This window comes from Candida albicans, chromosome 6, assembly GCF_000182965.3.
Source record: "Candida albicans SC5314 chromosome 6, complete sequence".
NCBI lineage: Eukaryota > Fungi > Ascomycota > Pichiomycetes > Serinales > Debaryomycetaceae > Candida > Candida albicans.
Genome location: NC_032094.1, coordinates 796,779 through 814,722, shown reverse-complemented (window position 1 = coordinate 814,722; position 17,944 = coordinate 796,779). Strand labels below are relative to the sequence as shown.

General features: G+C 33.6%; 7 protein-coding genes across 7 annotated transcripts; 4 read left to right on the top strand and 3 right to left on the bottom strand. All coding sequences in view use genetic code 12, as the record gives it.

Moving 5' to 3' along the window:
* Window positions 1-577: 577 nt before the first annotated feature.
* Window positions 578-1,384, top strand: ORM1 (sphingolipid homeostasis protein; the record flags this gene model as incomplete). The annotated part of the gene is made up of 1 exon (XM_712994.2): window positions 578-1,384. One exon carries the CDS (start codon window positions 578-580, stop codon window positions 1,382-1,384), a length of 807 nt encoding a protein of 268 aa, XP_718087.1.
* Window positions 1,385-2,688: 1,304 nt separating this feature from the next.
* Window positions 2,689-4,101, top strand: SHM2 (glycine hydroxymethyltransferase; the record flags this gene model as incomplete). Its single annotated transcript, XM_712993.1, has 1 exon — window positions 2,689-4,101. One exon carries the CDS (start codon window positions 2,689-2,691, stop codon window positions 4,099-4,101), a length of 1,413 nt encoding a protein of 470 aa, XP_718086.1.
* A 473-nt stretch (window positions 4,102-4,574) lies between these two features.
* On the top strand, window positions 4,575-5,240 carry SBA1 (Hsp90 cochaperone; the record flags this gene model as incomplete). Its single annotated transcript, XM_712992.2, has 1 exon — window positions 4,575-5,240. One exon carries the CDS (start codon window positions 4,575-4,577, stop codon window positions 5,238-5,240), a length of 666 nt encoding a protein of 221 aa, XP_718085.2.
* Window positions 5,241-5,277: 37 nt separating this feature from the next.
* Window positions 5,278-5,895, bottom strand: CAALFM_C603740WA (uncharacterized protein; the record flags this gene model as incomplete). Its single annotated transcript, XM_712991.2, has 1 exon — window positions 5,278-5,895. One exon carries the CDS (start codon window positions 5,893-5,895, stop codon window positions 5,278-5,280), a length of 618 nt encoding a protein of 205 aa, XP_718084.2.
* Window positions 5,896-6,060: 165 nt separating this feature from the next.
* Window positions 6,061-7,443, top strand: CAALFM_C603730CA (mitochondrial 37S ribosomal protein uS2m; the record flags this gene model as incomplete). The annotated part of the gene is made up of 1 exon (XM_712990.2): window positions 6,061-7,443. The coding sequence occupies one exon, from the start codon at window positions 6,061-6,063 to the stop codon at window positions 7,441-7,443; it is 1,383 nt and encodes a 460-aa protein (XP_718083.2).
* A 172-nt stretch (window positions 7,444-7,615) lies between these two features.
* On the bottom strand, window positions 7,616-10,525 carry ALA1 (alanine--tRNA ligase; the record flags this gene model as incomplete). Its single annotated transcript, XM_712989.2, has 1 exon — window positions 7,616-10,525. One exon carries the CDS (start codon window positions 10,523-10,525, stop codon window positions 7,616-7,618), a length of 2,910 nt encoding a protein of 969 aa, XP_718082.1.
* Window positions 10,526-11,208: 683 nt separating this feature from the next.
* On the bottom strand, window positions 11,209-16,881 carry ALS9 (flocculin; the record flags this gene model as incomplete). Its single annotated transcript, XM_712985.2, has 1 exon — window positions 11,209-16,881. One exon carries the CDS (start codon window positions 16,879-16,881, stop codon window positions 11,209-11,211), a length of 5,673 nt encoding a protein of 1,890 aa, XP_718078.2.
* Window positions 16,882-17,944: the final 1,063 nt, after the last annotated feature.

Here is a 17,944-nt window from a genome sequence, read left to right as displayed (position 1 = left end):
TTTTTTCTCGTTTAATTTCTTAAATTCAAGTGTTTGAGCACTTAATTATAGTAATCTAATTGTACCAATATCTTTTAGTATACTAGAGGACTTAAATTAAACACCTGCACCAATCACTAATGTTGTAATATAATCACAATAAAATAGTTATTACGGTGGTGGTAGAAGTAGTATATTTAATTTTCAATTAATTGATTCTTTTTGGCTGGGGGTTGTTTCGCCCTAACAGAGAGATAGAGACAGTGAGAAAGACAGACAAAAGAATGAGAAGGAAAATTCTTTACAATTTTTTTTTGCCTTCCTCAAACAAACAACAAAAAAATCTTCTTTTCTTTCTTTCATTGATTGTTGTTTGTTGTCATTTTCAATACTTATATATATATATAACTTGTCATTCCAATTCCTAAAGTATTTATATATTTATCTTATCCACTTTCTTTTTTCATTTTCATTTTCCTTTTTTTATTTTTTAATTTCATCACTAATCAATATCTTATTGATTGATATATTATATCCTAATATTAATATTAATCTATATCCCCACCTCCTCCTCGCCCCACTTACATTTTAATTAATAATGACTGACGTTTCACCAAATTCGAAAATTGAACATTTAACACCAGATAATATAACCGTGACTGCTCCATCAGAACCTCCATTTTCATCATCTTCTTCAACATCAGCCTCAGCTTCAACACCTACACCTATAGCAGAAGAAAAACTTTCTACACCTATTCCAACCCCACTGCCTTCTCATAGAAGAGGTAGTAGTATAGGTAGTTCCACTTCACCTTCTTCTTCTACTCGTAATAGAAGCAATAGTAATAGTGCGAATGCATTAACCCCAACTCCATCTCATCATCAACCAGCACATTCAATAACTAGACAACGGAGATCATCTTCATTGATTCAACATTTGGAACCAGATACTTTAGACACCAAGATTGATCAAGCATTGAATCCTAATGTCAATGCCAATTGGGTTCATCAAAAAGGTGCATGGGTGATTCATGTTGTTATTATCATATTAGTGAAAATGATTTTCAATTTTATTAGTGTTTTAAATAATGATTGGAAATGGACATTAACTAATTTGACTTATAATATTGGATCCTACATTATGTTTCATCAAGTTAAAGGAACTCCATTTGAATTTAATAGTGGAGCTTATGATAATTTAACCATGTGGGAACAAATTGATAATGGTGATCAATATACTCCTTCCAAAAAATTCTTAATGTTGGTCCCCATTGGATTATTTTTAATCAGTACTCATTATTCAAGTTATAATTTGAATTTATTTATTTTGAATGGACTTAGTTGTCTTTGTGTGGTTGTTCCTAAATTAGCTTTTGCTCATAGATTAAGAGTGACGTTATATTGAATTGAAAAAAATAAGAATGAATTTGAACAAAAACTTTTGGGACATTTGAATAAATTATTACTATTATTATTAATTTGAATTTAATTGAGAAAACAACTAGGAAAACGAAAAAGCATGGACAAAAAAAACAAACTATTAGAGATATAATGAACTTAATATATGGGTGATCATATAGAAGGGGAATTACTAGTAGTTTTGATCAAATAAGTACAACATAGTAGTGTTGTTACTTGATTTTTTTTGATTTTCTTTGATTTTATTGTTGTTAATCGGTTATTTCTTTTATTAATTTATTTGTCTATATAGCATTGAATATAAATTGAATATTATCATAATAATTATTTATCCAATTAAATAGAACCGTTTATTTATTTTCGTCAATTATTAAATCTGGTCCCTTTTTATTCTATTTTTCTCTTTTTTTTTCAGATAAGTTTTGGCATAAAAATCACATGAAATTTTATATCACCAGTGAAAGATCTGAAAAATACGATTATTGGCAAGTCACATAACCAGATTGAATTTATTTTGGTAATTATACCTGATCTACATATTTTGTATTTCGCCAAGAGTATACCCATAAATCTTTTTTTACTCAACAAATTGCTATGATAAAGTAAAACCAAACAAGACAACTAAAGTAGAACAGCACTATACTCAAGCGCAGGAGTATAACCTTACAAACAATGATATTGTCTTAATAGGAAGTTTTGAAATGATAACAACAAGAATAAACACGATGGGAAGAGGAACCAAAACTTGAATGGGACTTCTATTGCAGTTATTAATAACTTCACATATATCCACTAACACATTGAATAATGTCTCATTATTGTTAATTTACAAGTATTAGTATATGAGTATGAAACAAATAGTTTTGGGTGTAGTTGTCCAAGATCAATTTGGTGTTGCAAAATCGATACGTTCAATTTTTCCTCTTCTTAGTCCTGTAACGGTGAACAGTAAAAGCAATCAGCAAAATAAATTCATCTTTAAATTTTTTTTTTGACTCCGATGAAATTATTTACAACTATAATTATTTTTTTCACTTCTTTTCTTTCTCATCACGTATAGACACATGGACATGGGACACTAACTAACTAATAAACAGGTTCCTTTCTCTGTCCATACATTAATTATTCATCTCGTTTTTTTTTTAACTTCCCCCTTCTTTTCTAACTCAACAAAAAATTAATATATAAACCTAACGATAATTGTTTCATTTAGAATTTTTGTTTTTTTTTTAAAGTTTTTTTTCAGAATTTTCACTTCTTCTTTTCATCTAACAAACTTATCCATTAATAATGTCTGCTTACGCTTTATCTCAATCTCATAGACAATTGACTGAAGGTCATTTAAAAGATACTGATCCTGAAGTTGATCAAATCATTAAAGATGAAATTGATAGACAACAACATTCCATTGTTTTAATTGCTTCAGAAAATTTCACTACTACTGCTGTTTTCGATGCCTTGGGAACTCCAATGTGTAATAAATATTCTGAAGGTTATCCTGGTGCTAGATATTATGGTGGTAATGAACATATTGATAGAATGGAACTTTTGTGTCAAGAAAGAGCTTTAAAAGCTTTTGGTTTGACTCCAGATAAATGGGGGGTTAATGTTCAAACTTTGAGTGGATCTCCAGCTAATTTACAAGTTTATCAAGCCATTATGAAACCTCATGAAAGATTAATGGGGTTGGATTTACCCCATGGTGGTCATTTATCTCATGGTTATCAAACCGATTCAAGAAAAATTTCTGCTGTTTCCACTTATTTTGAAACCATGCCTTACAGAGTTGATTTAGAAACTGGATTGATTGATTATGATATGTTGGAAAAAACTGCTGTTTTGTATAGACCAAAAGTTTTAGTTGCTGGTACTTCTGCTTATTGTAGATTAATTGATTACAAAAGAATGAGAGAAATTGCCGATAAAGTTGGTGCTTACCTTGTTGTTGATATGGCTCATATTTCCGGTTTAATTGCTGCTGGTGTTATCCCATCACCATTTGAATACGCTGATATTGTCACCACCACTACTCATAAATCATTAAGAGGTCCAAGAGGTGCCATGATTTTCTTTAGAAGAGGGGTAAGATCAGTTAATCCAAAGACTGGTCAAGAAATCTTGTATGATTTAGAAAACCCAATTAACTTCTCAGTGTTCCCAGGTCATCAAGGTGGTCCACATAATCATACCATTGCTGCCTTGGCTACTGCTTTGAAACAAGCTAATACTCCAGAATTTAAAGAATATCAAGAACAAGTTTTGAAAAATGCTAAAGCTTTAGAAAGTGAATTCACCAAAAAAGGTTATAAATTAGTTTCTGACGGTACTGATTCTCATATGGTTTTAGTGTCTTTAAAAGATAAACAAATTGATGGTGCTAGAGTTGAAACTGTTTGTGAAAAAATCAATATTGCTTTGAATAAGAATTCCATTCCTGGAGATAAATCAGCTTTAGTTCCAGGTGGAGTTAGAATTGGTGCCCCAGCCATGACTACAAGAGGTTTAGGTGAAGAAGATTTCAAGAAAATCGTTAGTTATATTGATTTTGCTGTCAATTATGCTAAGGAAGTTCAATCACAATTACCAAAAGATGCTAATAAATTGAAAGATTTCAAAAATGCTGTTTCTGGTGATCTGGAAAAACTTAAAGCTGTTAGAGATGAAATTTATCAATGGGCTGGTTCTTTCCCATTAGCAGTATAAAGAATATAGTCTATAAGCAAAAAACGATAAGTAAATAAAGAAAATAATGTAAATAATAAATTACTGTGATGTTCAGAGGTAGGCTTTTGGTCTTTCAAGAGTTGTAGATATTGATAACCTGTCGGTGGTTGTCGGGGGTAGTGTAATATTGCTACATACATACAATTTAGGCTTTTTATCTAAGTGGAACTTTCGAGAAGCTTTTTTCTTTTTTCTTTTGAGTTTTAAGATTAAATCTCTTAACTATTGTTGTTCTATATGTAAGAACGCTCCTACCTACACCTACACTGACAGTTTGTGTGTGAAATTTGTCACGCCCATTTATATTTAAACATCTCTCTTTCTTTCTTCTTTCTTTCTCTAATTCAACCTTCAAATTAATTGATCAATTGTACTTCATTTTAATAATACTCAAATTGAAGGCTTTCAAATTCTGAAATAGAACATTATTTGAAGAAGAAAAATTACTCATTATGTCCTCGACAACCACTCAAACTCCAACTGTATTATGGGCTCAACGTTCATCTGAAGATGACGCTGCCAAAAATATCATTTATTTAACCATTCAAATATCTGATCCAATTGATTTAAAAATAGATTTAAAAAGTGATCATTTAATTATTGATTCTAAATCTAATGATTCAGTTTATTCATCAATTGATTATCATTTACAAATTGATTTTTTCAAAGAAATAGATCCTGATCAATCAAAAATTAATACTGAAAATGGTTCACATATTTTTATGATTCTTCGTAAAAAAGATCAACAAGAAGAATATTGGCCACGTTTAACTAAAGAAAAATTGAAATATCATTATATTAAAACCGATTTTGATAAATGGGTGGATGAAGATGAACAAGATGAAGTTAAAGATGATCCAAATGATTTTGGTGGACCTGGTGGACCTGGTGGAGCTATGGATTTCTCACAAATGTTGAGCGGCATGGGCGGTTTAGGTGGCGCTGGTGGAAGTGGCGGTCCTGGTGGTGTCGATCTTAGTGCATTGGCTTCTCAATTGGGTCAAGCTGGTGGTGCTGGTGGTGCTGCAGGTCTTGATGGCGAAGAAGGCGAAGAAGGCGAAGCAGAAGCTAAAGAAGCGCAAGAAGAATCAAATACCACTGCTACTGAAAAAGAATAATCTCAAATAACAAAGTAATACAAAAAAAAAACCAAAATTATACAGTTGAATAGTCTATTTTATTAGTCATTTCAAACCATTTAATAAATATTACTCGTAACGAGATCATCTTTTCTTCTTGATTAGTGGTGGTTGTATCAGTACGATTATGTAGTTTTTCTCTCACATTAGGTATTTGCAAACCCCAAATCAAAGGTTCACCACCCACATTATCATTATCATGTTCAATACCATCGTTTACAATTACATCTACTCCATACATTGATTGTTTAAGGAAAAGTAGATGAAACAATTTATTTAATTCCCATCCACAAAATTGATGATGATGTTGCAAAAACCCATTCTTCTTTTCTCCTTCGTTACTATTCAATCCAAGTTCAATAAATGTTTTGAAAATTCCATAAAACACAATAAGACATCGATCAACTATATTAGACACAAACTCTTTTATTTCTGACCAAGACTCAATCAATATTAACTGACAATTATTTAGATTATGGATCCCTTTCCATGATAATTTGATAGTATCATTACTGTGGTGTGAATAATATAAAGTTGGATCAGAAATTAATATATAACACGTTGTATCTTTCACTGATGATAGTTGTAGAACCAACTCTTCAAACGTTAATGCTCGATTGTAGTATTTTAGCATACCGATAGTATAGTTGAATAAATAAGCTAGTCGTGTGCGTGTGCGATTGGTTATTTGAGAATATTCACCAAAATTTTTCAAAGAGGTTTGGTTCAAAAAAAAATTTTTTTTTACAACAATACTAATACTAGTCTGGCAATACAAAAGTATCACTTAAGTTGGGCAATGATAAGATCAACTACAGCTACAACTACAACATTGAGATATTGTGCTCGTATTTTCAGAAATCTCAGTAGAAGTTATTCTACTGAAAATTCTCAACCCAACCCAAATGAACAACCACCTTTGGAACATACATTATCTCATAAAGAATTACGTGAACAAGCAATTGCTGAAGCATTAGCTAGAGAAGAAGAAGCCATTTTAAAAACGAAGAAATTGAGAGAATTAACTCAAGAAAGTCAAAATTTGATATCAGCATTAAATAAAACTCCAACAACTTTAATTAATGAAAGATTAAATAAATTACATGAAGATTTATCAAAATTATCTCAAGATAAAATCAAACAATTAGATGAAGAATTAAAAGATTATTTAAATCAAAATATGATTTTACCTGATCATTTAAAAGCTAATCGTCCATGGCTTAGATCAAGTGATAATAATGAGGATATATCCAAAAAATTGAAAAGTTCAATAAACTCTGCTTCTTCTTCAGATTCAAATCATACATCCACTACCACTACATCATCTCGATACACTGAACAATTCCCAAATTTGAAACCTACTCCTGATTATAAACCTTATTCTGAACAAGAATTATATATTAGACAATTGAATCATACCAGAATAAATGGAAGAATAGGGTCTCGTTTAACTCAAGTTTATAAACCTCAACGTGATATCAATAATCCACCAAAATTTGATAATACCACCATAGCCAAATTAATGGCCGCTGGATGTCATTTGGGTCATTCAACTTCATCTTTCCGTCCAAGCATGCAACCATTCATATATGGTATATATGATAAAGTCCACATTATTGATTTAAATAAAACTTTAGAAAAATTGACATTAGCATGTAAAGTAATTGAAGGAGTCGTTGAAAAAGGTGGTGTTGTTTTATATGTCGGTACTCATAAAAATAATTCATCAATTCAAGAAGCATTAGTTAAAGCTAGTGAAAGATCTCATGGTTATTATGTCAATAAGCGTTGGATCCCGGGTACTATAACTAATTACACTGAAGTTACAAAACAATATGGTCAAATTAAAACTAAAATGGAAGTTGATATGAAAGATCAAAAAATTACTACCAAAAATTCTAATAAAATTATTAAACCGGATTTAATGGTATTATTAAATCCAGTAGAAAATAGAAATTGTATTAAAGAATGTATTTCTGCTGGTATTCCAACCATTGGGTTATGTGATACTGATATGGAACCTTCTTTATTGACTTATCCAATTCCATGTAATGATGATTCAGTTAGATCAGTTAATTTGATGTTGGGTATTATGAGTAAATCAGCTGAATCTGGTTTACAAAAACGTATTTCTGCTGTTAAAAAATTAGAAGAAAACGATGGGAAAGTAGTTAAAGCTTAAAATGATGTATAAATTATATTGCTCCTCTCTCAATTTTTGTAAATAGTTAAATTTTAATCATTAGAGTCGAATTATAATCCAGATTTCACTCTTTTTTTTTAGTACACGATCATCTATTCCTATACACAATATTTGTAATAGCTTGTCACTTGTATAAACAATATTATAATTTCTACAATTTCTCTTTGAATAATTTAGTTACTTCTTCAATAGCAGTGTTAATACCTTGTGGTTTATCACCCATACCTTGAACAATGTTACCTTTACCACCAGCTTTACCACCTATATTTTCTGATACAGCTTTAGCCAACTCATTAGCATTAATACCCTTGGCAATGGCTTCATCACTAACATAACATCCATGAGCAACTTTATCGGTTTCACCAGTCAATAAATAAATTGATTTGGTTTTATCTTGCTTTTTAATCAAATTAATGGCTTCAGTGATTGCCTTGGCATTAGCAGTAATTGGAACGTGAGCAACCAAAAATGATGAAGCATTTTCTTTATCATTCAACCAATTATTAACCACATCTAAAGTTTTTTTGGTTTCTTCTTTTTGTTTAGCCTTCAAATTATCTTTGATGGATTTATCCAATTTATTGAATTTTTCAGTCAATCTCTGTTTATCCAACACGGAAATTGATAATTTTTTCAATGCAACTCCCAATTCTTTAGATTTAGATTCTTTAGCAACACCAAATGGTAAACTTGAAGCATTGTCGATTTCTTGTTCAAATTCATTAGCAACTTTTTGAACATGATGAGCATCATGTCCAGTAACAGCAACAATTCTTCTAATACCTTTAGCAATACCTGATTCTTCAATAATCACTAAATCTTTAATATCACCAGTCTTGGCAACATGAGTACCACCACAAAATTCTATAGATATTTCGTGCCATTTGGTATTAGTAGGATCAGCTAATAAATCATCAACCAGTACACCAATAGAAACAACTCTAACTGGATCAGGATAAGTTTCTCCAAAAACAGCTCTTAACCCATTGATTTCTTTGGCTTTGGTCAATGAAACATCTTTATAATAAACTTTATCATTGTTTTTAATGTATTTGTTAGAAATAGCTTCAATTTTTTCCAATTCTTTAGCGGTAACAGCTTGTTTATGACTGAAATCAAATCTCAATTTTTCTGGAGCAACTAATGAACCTTTTTGATCAACGCCATCTCCAAGGACTTCTCTCAAGGCAAAATTCAAAATATGAGTACCAGTGTGGTTATTTCTAATTGGCCATCTTCTTAATTCATCATAAGTAGCAATGATTTCATCACCAACATTTAACTTCCCATCAACAATATTACCAGTGTGTAACACGTAGCCAGCATAAACTTGAACGTTAGCAACATTGAATTCCAGTTTACCATCAATAACTAATTTACCAGTATCATATTCTTGACCACCTTGTTCAGCATAGAATGGGGTTTTATCCAACAATATGCCATATTGAATACTTGGATCTTCAATAGAATCAACAAACTTGGAACCATCATAAATACCAACAACTTTAGCCTTGACATTTTCAAGACCATATTTAAATTCGTCATTGGTTTTAGGAATAGCATCATTTTGATCTAATTCAGAAAGAGCATGAACATCTAATTTCACCAAAGTTTTACCATCTTTAGTACCACTTCCCTTGGAAGCTTCTCTAGATTCCTCTTTAGCGCGTTCAAAACCTTCTTCGTCAATTTTCAAACCAGCTTCTTCAGCCATTAATCTGGTTAAATCAACTGGGAACCCATAAGTGTCATATAATCTCCAAACATCTTTACCAGATAAAGTTTGTTCTGGAGTCTTGGAAGCAATAATAGCATATTGTTCAAATAATTTTTCACCACGATCTAATGTTTTGGCAAATGATAATTCTTCTTCATTCAAAATTTCCTTCAAATCTTGGGCACCACTAGAAATTTCTGGGAAAATTTCCTTGTTTTGTTCAATAACAACATCGACCAATTGTTGGAAAAATCCTCCAATTGGATAATTCATATATTTACGAACATAACGAGAACCTCTTCTCAAAATTCTTCTCAAAACATAACCTCTACCTTCATTGTTAGGAACACCACCATCACAAATAGCAAATGTCAAAGTTCTAACATGATCTGCAATAACTCTATAAGCAGTATCTATACCATCTTTATCTTCATTACCAAACTTTCCTGTATATGGTCTAACACCAGTAATTTCTCTAATTTTGTCGAAAATTGGTAAAAACACATCAGTATCATAATTTGAATATTTGTTTTGTAAAATTGACACCAATCTTTCAAAACCCATACCAGTATCAATGTGTTTGTTTGGTAATGTACGCAAGTTCCCATCAGCTTCACGATTATATTGAATGAAAACAACATTCCAAACTTCAAGCACATTAGGGTCATCCATATTGACTAAAGCAGAAGCATTTCTACCCCCAATTCTATCATAATGGATTTCACTACATGGACCACATGGACCTTGATCACCCATTTCCCAAAAATTATCTTCAACTGAACCTGGTAAAATATGATCCTCTGGTACACCAACCTTTAACCAAAAATTTTTGGCTTCTAAATCTGGTTCTAATCCTTGTTTTTCATCACCACCAAAATAAGTGACATACAATCTATCTTCTTGTAATCCATAAACTTTGGTCAACAATTCCCATGAATAGTCAATGGCCTCTTTTTTGAAATAATCTCCAAATGACCAATTACCAAGCATTTCAAAAAATGTATGATGATAAGAGTCTCTACCAACATCTTCTAAATCGTTATGTTTACCACCAGCTCTAATACATTTTTGAGAATTGGCAGCTCTTTTTAAACTAGCAAAATCACTAGCTGGATCAACTGTTCCCAAAAAAATTGGTTTATATTGATTCATACCAGCATTGGCAAACAATAAAGTTGGGTCATTGTGAGGAACAACTGATGAAGATGGGACATAAGTGTGTTGCTGTTTCTTGAAATAGTCTAAAAATGTAGATCTAACTTTTGAGGCAGTCCAATGATTGGAGCCATTTGGGGTTGGTATAGTGGTATTACTTGACATTCTTCGGAGCAATGTCTTTATCATATACCTAATAAGTAAAATTAAAGTGGGTGTTAAATATGATGAGTAACTTCTTGAGTGTAATGTGGGAAAGAAAAAAAAAAAAGACAGAGAATAAAAAAAAATTCTTGAAAAAAAAAAAATGTCTCTCAAATGACGCGACTCATGCGACATTTATTTTGAAATCTGTGCGTGTTTTTTTGGCTATACATTTTCATTCACTTTTAGAATTCGTCTTAATGTTTTACTTTATCAAATAGATAAGAAATAACAACAACAGCAACTAAAATTGATAAGGAAAACCAATTTTATCTATTTCTTGTTTGAGTCATATTATTGTTATGGGTCACAGAATTTTAAATAAACTCATTTGAAACATCTATACGTGTGGACATTGTTAAAGTTTGTTTTTTTTTTGAATAATTTTGTTACTCTGGTATTTTCCCTGGTTATATAAGGTCCTGTTTCTTTGTTAAAAACAGTACTCTAATAATTCAAGTTTTGTATAACCAGAACAATTATTGACTATTTGCTAAGAGCAAATCATATCACTATCTCTAAATAGAAGGTTTTCATACAAAACAAATATATATTATGTAAAAAAAAAAACATAATAACTACAAAAAGAAAACCGAAAAGACAAAATATAATAACATCACGAAGAAATAATAAAAGGGTATTCAAACAAACTTATGACAGTATAGTTATTAAATAAACAAAAAGAATATTGTGACCAATCCATAAAACCAAGAATGGAGTTTGATAACCGAACCAGAACCATCGTATGTAGAAGCAATAACTGTTTTGGTTGAAGATGATATCAACAGCTGACTTAATGTAGTCTGATGAGCACTAAATTTAATACTGTGGCTAGCTGAAATAGTAGATGCTAAGGCAGAACTAGAATGTGAAGAACCATTTGATCCATTATCAATAGTCTCAGATCCATGAGGGTATTTGCTGACAGTTGAAGGGTTTAATGAATCTTGATTAGCTGCAGTTATGGAACTCAGGGTGGCAGTAGAATCTTCTAATCTTGTTGAAGTTGAAACAGTTGAGACAATTCCACCAGACCATCCTAACATCGAACTTTTACCAGAATCAACAGATGGACTCAAGGCAGAATTTGTTGCACCAGGAATTGAAGTTTCTGTTGTTGTGGAAAAACCAATAGCTTTATCAGAAGTAGTCAATTCTGAAGTTGTTTCTGAATTCTTCATAGCACCAGAGACCAAAGTGTTTGCTAAAGTGTTTGACAAGGTCAGTGTTTCAATACTATCAAAGTAAATACTATGTTGAGTTGCTGAATTTTCAGTTTGGCTTTCAATGATTGACAGTTTCTTGCCTGATTCTTCAGAAACTGAAACTGCTGGATTTGGCAATGAAGTTTGATATTGAGTGACAGCTGGGGTGGTAATTGATTTCACAGTGGCTGAAACGAAAGTACTTTCATCTTTTGATATTGCCGATTCAAAAATCAGAGACTTGGAGCTTCCAGTTTGAGAAACTTGTGAATTAGCTGTAGATAATTGAGAACCCTTTGTTTCTGAATATGGAATTTGAGTAGTTCTTGATTCAGAGTGTTGAGTTTCAGAAGTCTCTGGTTTAATTGTTGTTGATGTAAAAGTAGGAACTTTTGTGGTTAATGACTCTTTAATAGATACTTCAGAAGTCGTGCCAGTAGTTGCTTTGCTAGTTGAAACTGACATTTCTGGTGTTACAGTTCCAGTAATTTCTCCTTTGCTTAGTGATGAGGCTTTGAAAGTTAATGATCTGGAGCTCAGTTCACCGACAATTGATGTTTCTGTAATTGTTGTTTCAGTTGTGTCCAAAACGGTAGTTGTCAATACTAATGATGGGGATCCAGCAACAATTGATTCAGTAACTATGGATCTAGTGGAAATTGTTTCAGCAGTTGTAGACACAAATGATGAAGATCCAGTAATTATCGATTCATTACTTGTCGATACAGATGATGGTGATCCAATGACAGTAGATCCAGTAGCTGTTGAGCTAGTAGGTATTACTCTGGTAGTTTCTCCTTCACTTCGTAATTTTGACAATGGCACACTATAAGATGATGATCTGGAACTCATTTCTATCGTAGCTGGTGTTTCAATAACGCTTGATTCAGTACTTGTCAACACGAAAGATGGTGACGCAGTAAATGTTGATTCGGAATTTGTAAGTTCAGTAGGCATTATTCTAGTAACCGTTCCTTTACTAATAAATTCTGATGATGAAACTTTAACGGTTGCTGATCCCAAGTTCACTTCCCCAGAAACAGATGTTTCAGTGGTAATGTCAGTTGTTTTTGATTCAGTAGTTGTTGACATAAATATTGACATTCCAGTATTCGTGGATTCAGAAACTGGTGTTGTGACAGTTGCCGATTTAATAGATGTTTCAGTACTTGAAGGAATTGTATTTGTTGAAATGCCAAATGTGTGAGTAGCACTCATTCCATTTTCAGATGACATAGTAGAGCTAATGCTAACTTTAACACTCGACGTGTAAGATACCCTTGGAACGTAGGAACTAACATGACCTTCCTTTTCACTTGTAAACAGAATTGAGTATTCACTAGATGATGGTCCTGGAGTAGACAAGTAATGCAAACTCTCTTCTGATACTGTACTAGCAGACTCTGGCTTGTTCGAGTTTCCTAATGATAAAGACCAATCTGAAGATTTAGTTTGAATAACAGTAGAAATTGATTCGGAATACAATTTCGAGTGCAAGTAGGTGGTCGTTGAAGTTGGCACCTCTCTATCATTATCAATGGAAGTGACCGCACTAGTGACTGATGAATACATAGATGACGATTCAAAGGATGGTGAACTGGAGATTGTGGTGTTGACATAGCGTGGAAGTGTAACAGGTGGAACAAAACTTGTTGACAAAGAGTATGAAGAAATGTGCAAAGTTGGGAATGCAGATGAAACAATGGTTGAACTCTCGTCATATGATGATGCGGTGCTAACTGAAATCGACGTCATAAAGGTATTACTCGAATCAATTTCTAAACTCGACTGTGCTTCTGATGAGTAAAATGTTTTCGATTCAAAACTGGAAACACTTGGTGTAGTACTAGCAAATGACTCAGACCAAAATTCAGTGGTTGTCACAGTTGGGTTGTATGGTTCTTTGATGATCACACTGTTAGTACCATCAGGTGGGTTGGTGACAGTGGTAGTACTAGCAAATGATTCAGACCAAAATTCAGTGGTTGTCACAGTTGGGTTGTATGGTTCCTTAACAATGACTGAGTTTGTACCGTCTGGTGGGTTAGTAACAGTGGTAGTACTAGCAAATGATTCAGACCAAAATTCAGTGGTTGTCACAGTTGGGTTGTATGGTTCTTTGATGATCACACTGTTAGTACCATCAGGTGGGTTGGTGACAGTGGTAGTACTAGCAAATGATTCAGACCAAAATTCAGTGGTTGTCACAGTTGGGTTGTATGGTTCTTTGATGATCACACTGTTAGTACCATCAGGTGGGTTGGTGACAGTGGTAGTACTAGCAAATGACTCAGACCAAAATTCAGTTGTAGTAACAGTTGGGTTGTATGGTTCTTTGATGATCACACTGTTAGTACCGTCAGGTGGGTTGGTGATGGTGGTAGTGCTAGCAAATGATTCAGACCAAAATTCAGTTGTAGTAACAGTTGGGTTGTATGGTTCTTTGATGATCACGCTGTTAGTACCATCAGGTGGGTTAGTGATGGTGGTAGTACTAGCAAATGATTCAGACCAAAATTCAGTGGTTGTCACAGTTGGGTTGTATGGTTCCTTAACAATGACTGAGTTTGTACCATCAGGTGGGTTGGTGATGGTGGTAGTGCTAGCAAATGATTCAGACCAAAATTCAGTGGTTGTCACAGTTGGGTTGTATGGTTCCTTAACAATGACTGAGTTTGTACCATCAGGTGGGTTGGTGATGGTGGTAGTGCTAGCAAATGATTCAGACCAAAATTCAGTGGTTGTCACAGTTGGGTTGTATGGTTCCTTAACAATGACTGAGTTTGTACCATCAGGTGGGTTGGTGACAGTGGTAGTGCTAGCAAATGATTCAGACCAAAATTCAGTGGTTGTCACAGTTGGGTTGTATGGTTCCTTAACAATGACTGAGTTTGTACCATCAGGTGGGTTGGTGATGGTGGTAGTGCTAGCAAATGATTCAGACCAAAATTCAGTGGTTGTCACAGTTGGGTTGTATGGTTCCTTAACAATGACTGAGTTTGTACCATCAGGTGGGTTGGTGATGGTGGTAGTGCTAGCAAATGATTCAGACCAAAATTCAGTTGTAGTAACAGTTGGGTTGTATGGTTCCTTAACAATGACTGAGTTTGTACCGTCAGGTGGGTTAGTGATGGTGGTAGTGCTAGCAAATGATTCAGACCAAAATTCAGTGGTTGTCACAGTTGGGTTGTATGGTTCCTTAACAATGACTGAGTTTGTACCATCAGGTGGGTTGGTGATGGTGGTAGTGCTAGCAAATGATTCAGACCAAAATTCAGTTGTAGTAACAGTTGGGTTGTATGGTTCTTTGATGATCACACTATTAGTACCGTCTGGTGGGTTAGTGACAGTGGTAGTACTAGCAAATGATTCAGACCAAAATTCAGTGGTTGTCACAGTTGGGTTGTATGGTTCCTTAACAATGACTGAGTTTGTACCATCAGGTGGGTTGGTGATGGTGGTAGTGCTAGCAAATGATTCAGACCAAAATTCAGTAGTTGTCACAGTTGGGTTGTATGGTTCTTTGATGATCACACTGTTAGTACCGTCTGGTGGGTTAGTAACAGTGGTAGTACTAGCAAATGATTCAGACCAAAATTCAGTGGTTGTCACAGTTGGGTTGTATGGTTCCTTAACAATGACTGAGTTTGTACCATCAGGTGGGTTGGTGATGGTGGTAGTGCTAGCAAATGATTCAGACCAAAATTCAGTTGTAGTAACAGTTGGGTTGTATGGTTCTTTGATGATCACACTGTTAGTACCATCAGGTGGGTTAGTAACAGTGGTAGTACTAGCAAATGATTCAGACCAAAATTCAGTTATAGTTGTAGTTGGATCAGGCAGTGGAATTTGCACAATAACAGTGTCTATGGAACCAGTGGGATTACTATAAGTAGTGGTAGTTGTAACTGACCCGGTCCAGAAAGTTGTAACAGTGGTAGTGATATGATAGGGTGTATCGACAATGACTGTGGCAGTGCCACCTATTGTTGCGGTAAATGTTTCATAGGAAGTGGAAATACCAATATATGAAGTTGTAATTGTGGTGGTTGGAATAGGTTGCAAAACTTCAATTGTTTCGGTTTTATCAACGGTTGGATTGAAAGGTAAAGTAGTCACGGCTGTAGTGCTGGCTGTAACAGTTTTGGTTGTAACTACGATTATATCCCCGTTAGAGTCTGCTTCAGAATTTTTATACCCCCACCATGTTAAAGTAAATGGATCAACCACAGTATTGCCATTTTTACAAGTATACTCATTTGCGTACGTCAAGGTATATTGCTCAACATTTTCTGAAGAAATATATGCATCAACAAAAGGACGATACCCAGCAGGAACATTTTCGTATTCAACTATAATACCGCTTGACGAACAAGTTTTTGTGTAAGTAAATGATTCTGAACTTACTGGAAAATTCCAATCATTTAAACCTTTCGATATCCCTATATTGATATTTGAGCAATCAATAGTGGCACCCTGACTAGTTACAAATCCCATTATACCAGATGTGTAACCATTTTCACATTGTGGCAGCACAAAAAGACTTGAAGCTTTATTGAGACTAGGAATAATTCGTGAGCTTGTAATATAACCACTGGGTGATACTGGAGACGCGTCAAAATCAACAGTGGTAGAAATCTTTGTATCGCCATCCATGAAAGTCACAGTGTTTTTTCCGGCAGTAAAACATTTGGAATCTGTCAAATCAACTGACGAACCTGTTCCACCCACATTGAATGTAATGGGCAATTTGACCGTACCAGAAGCCTTATCATATGATACTGAAACACTGTTCACAGTACATGATAAGGAAGAAAATGTTGTAAATTCTTCACCAGCATTAAAGTCACAAGTGGCATAGCTAACACCATCAGCAGTCAAATCAACAGATGTTTGGCTAGTTATAAATTTAAACACACAAGGCATAATCAAGGTAAACGTGTCTCCTGCGTCAGCAGTGGTACTATTTAAGGACCAGCCTAAAACTGCAGTCCAAGTTGGAGTCTCTGGTCCTTTGTAAACATATTCAACGGATCTAGTCCATGTCAATGAGTCAAAACTATTGAAAACACCGGTAATCGTTTTTGCAGTCGAAACTGTCAAATATAGCAATAACAATAGGAATTGTGGTAGCATTCGAAATTCTTGGTGATTAAGGGTTTTTAAACATCAAAAATGAAAAGAATGAAAAGCACGTCCCTTTGCATGGAAATAGATGCCTTTTATATATTTTTTTTTATAAATGTCAACAGACTCATTATTCTTCACTTTTCTATCACGACTTGAGATGATTTTTTATTAAGCATTACTGAATAACATACTTAATTCTATGCGATGGATGATGCATATAGTAAAAGATCAAACCACGCTTCCATTTCTAATGAGAAAGATGCACATTGCATATGGGAAGTTCAAAACAATAACACAAATTGGAACAATGTGAGCTACGACTTTCGGATTCTTCGTCCAAAGTCACTGCAGAATGAAGTTTGGTATTAGATGTTGAAGGACAATAGCAATTAATCAACATATTGTACAATTTTTCAGATAAGCCACATTATGGGAGTTTTGTTATTACCGTTAATTTTGGCACAGTCGCGATTGGTCAATTACTAAATGTATACTTTTGTTTAGTTTTCATATCACATTTCAAATGAGGTAAAAGAAGAAGAATGTTTGATTGCAGTTTCTAGTTTCTAAGCCTGATGCTTGTAGATTTTCGGCATTTGATTGTTTCCTTTTTTTCTCTCATTTTTTTTTCCTTCCGGTACTCACACATTACAAATCTGTGCGGTATCTCCAATACTTCTTATAGATTAGATGAGGTGATGGATGATAATCATGTACGACAACATCTGCAATATTAAAGTTGCTATACATTCACAATAGGAAGAATATGCAGTGAGCTGATTTCTGATTGGCTGTTTATAAAGAGGTATTTCAACTACATTGTATTCTACAATGAGCTTTTGTGTTTAAAGCTACCATTCCAAAAAAAAGGCACCAAAGAAATATGATAAAATATGCCCCACAAATACAACTCTTTCCCAATCTTCTATTTGGTCACATGTAGACAAAACTCAATCATGCTTCTTTTGGTTTAAAAGTATACTTATGTGGGTATCTTCCAGTATATTGAAGTCACTAAGATTTTTGAAAACCATCAATGTCATGTAGATTTCTTTTTATGGATAAAAAC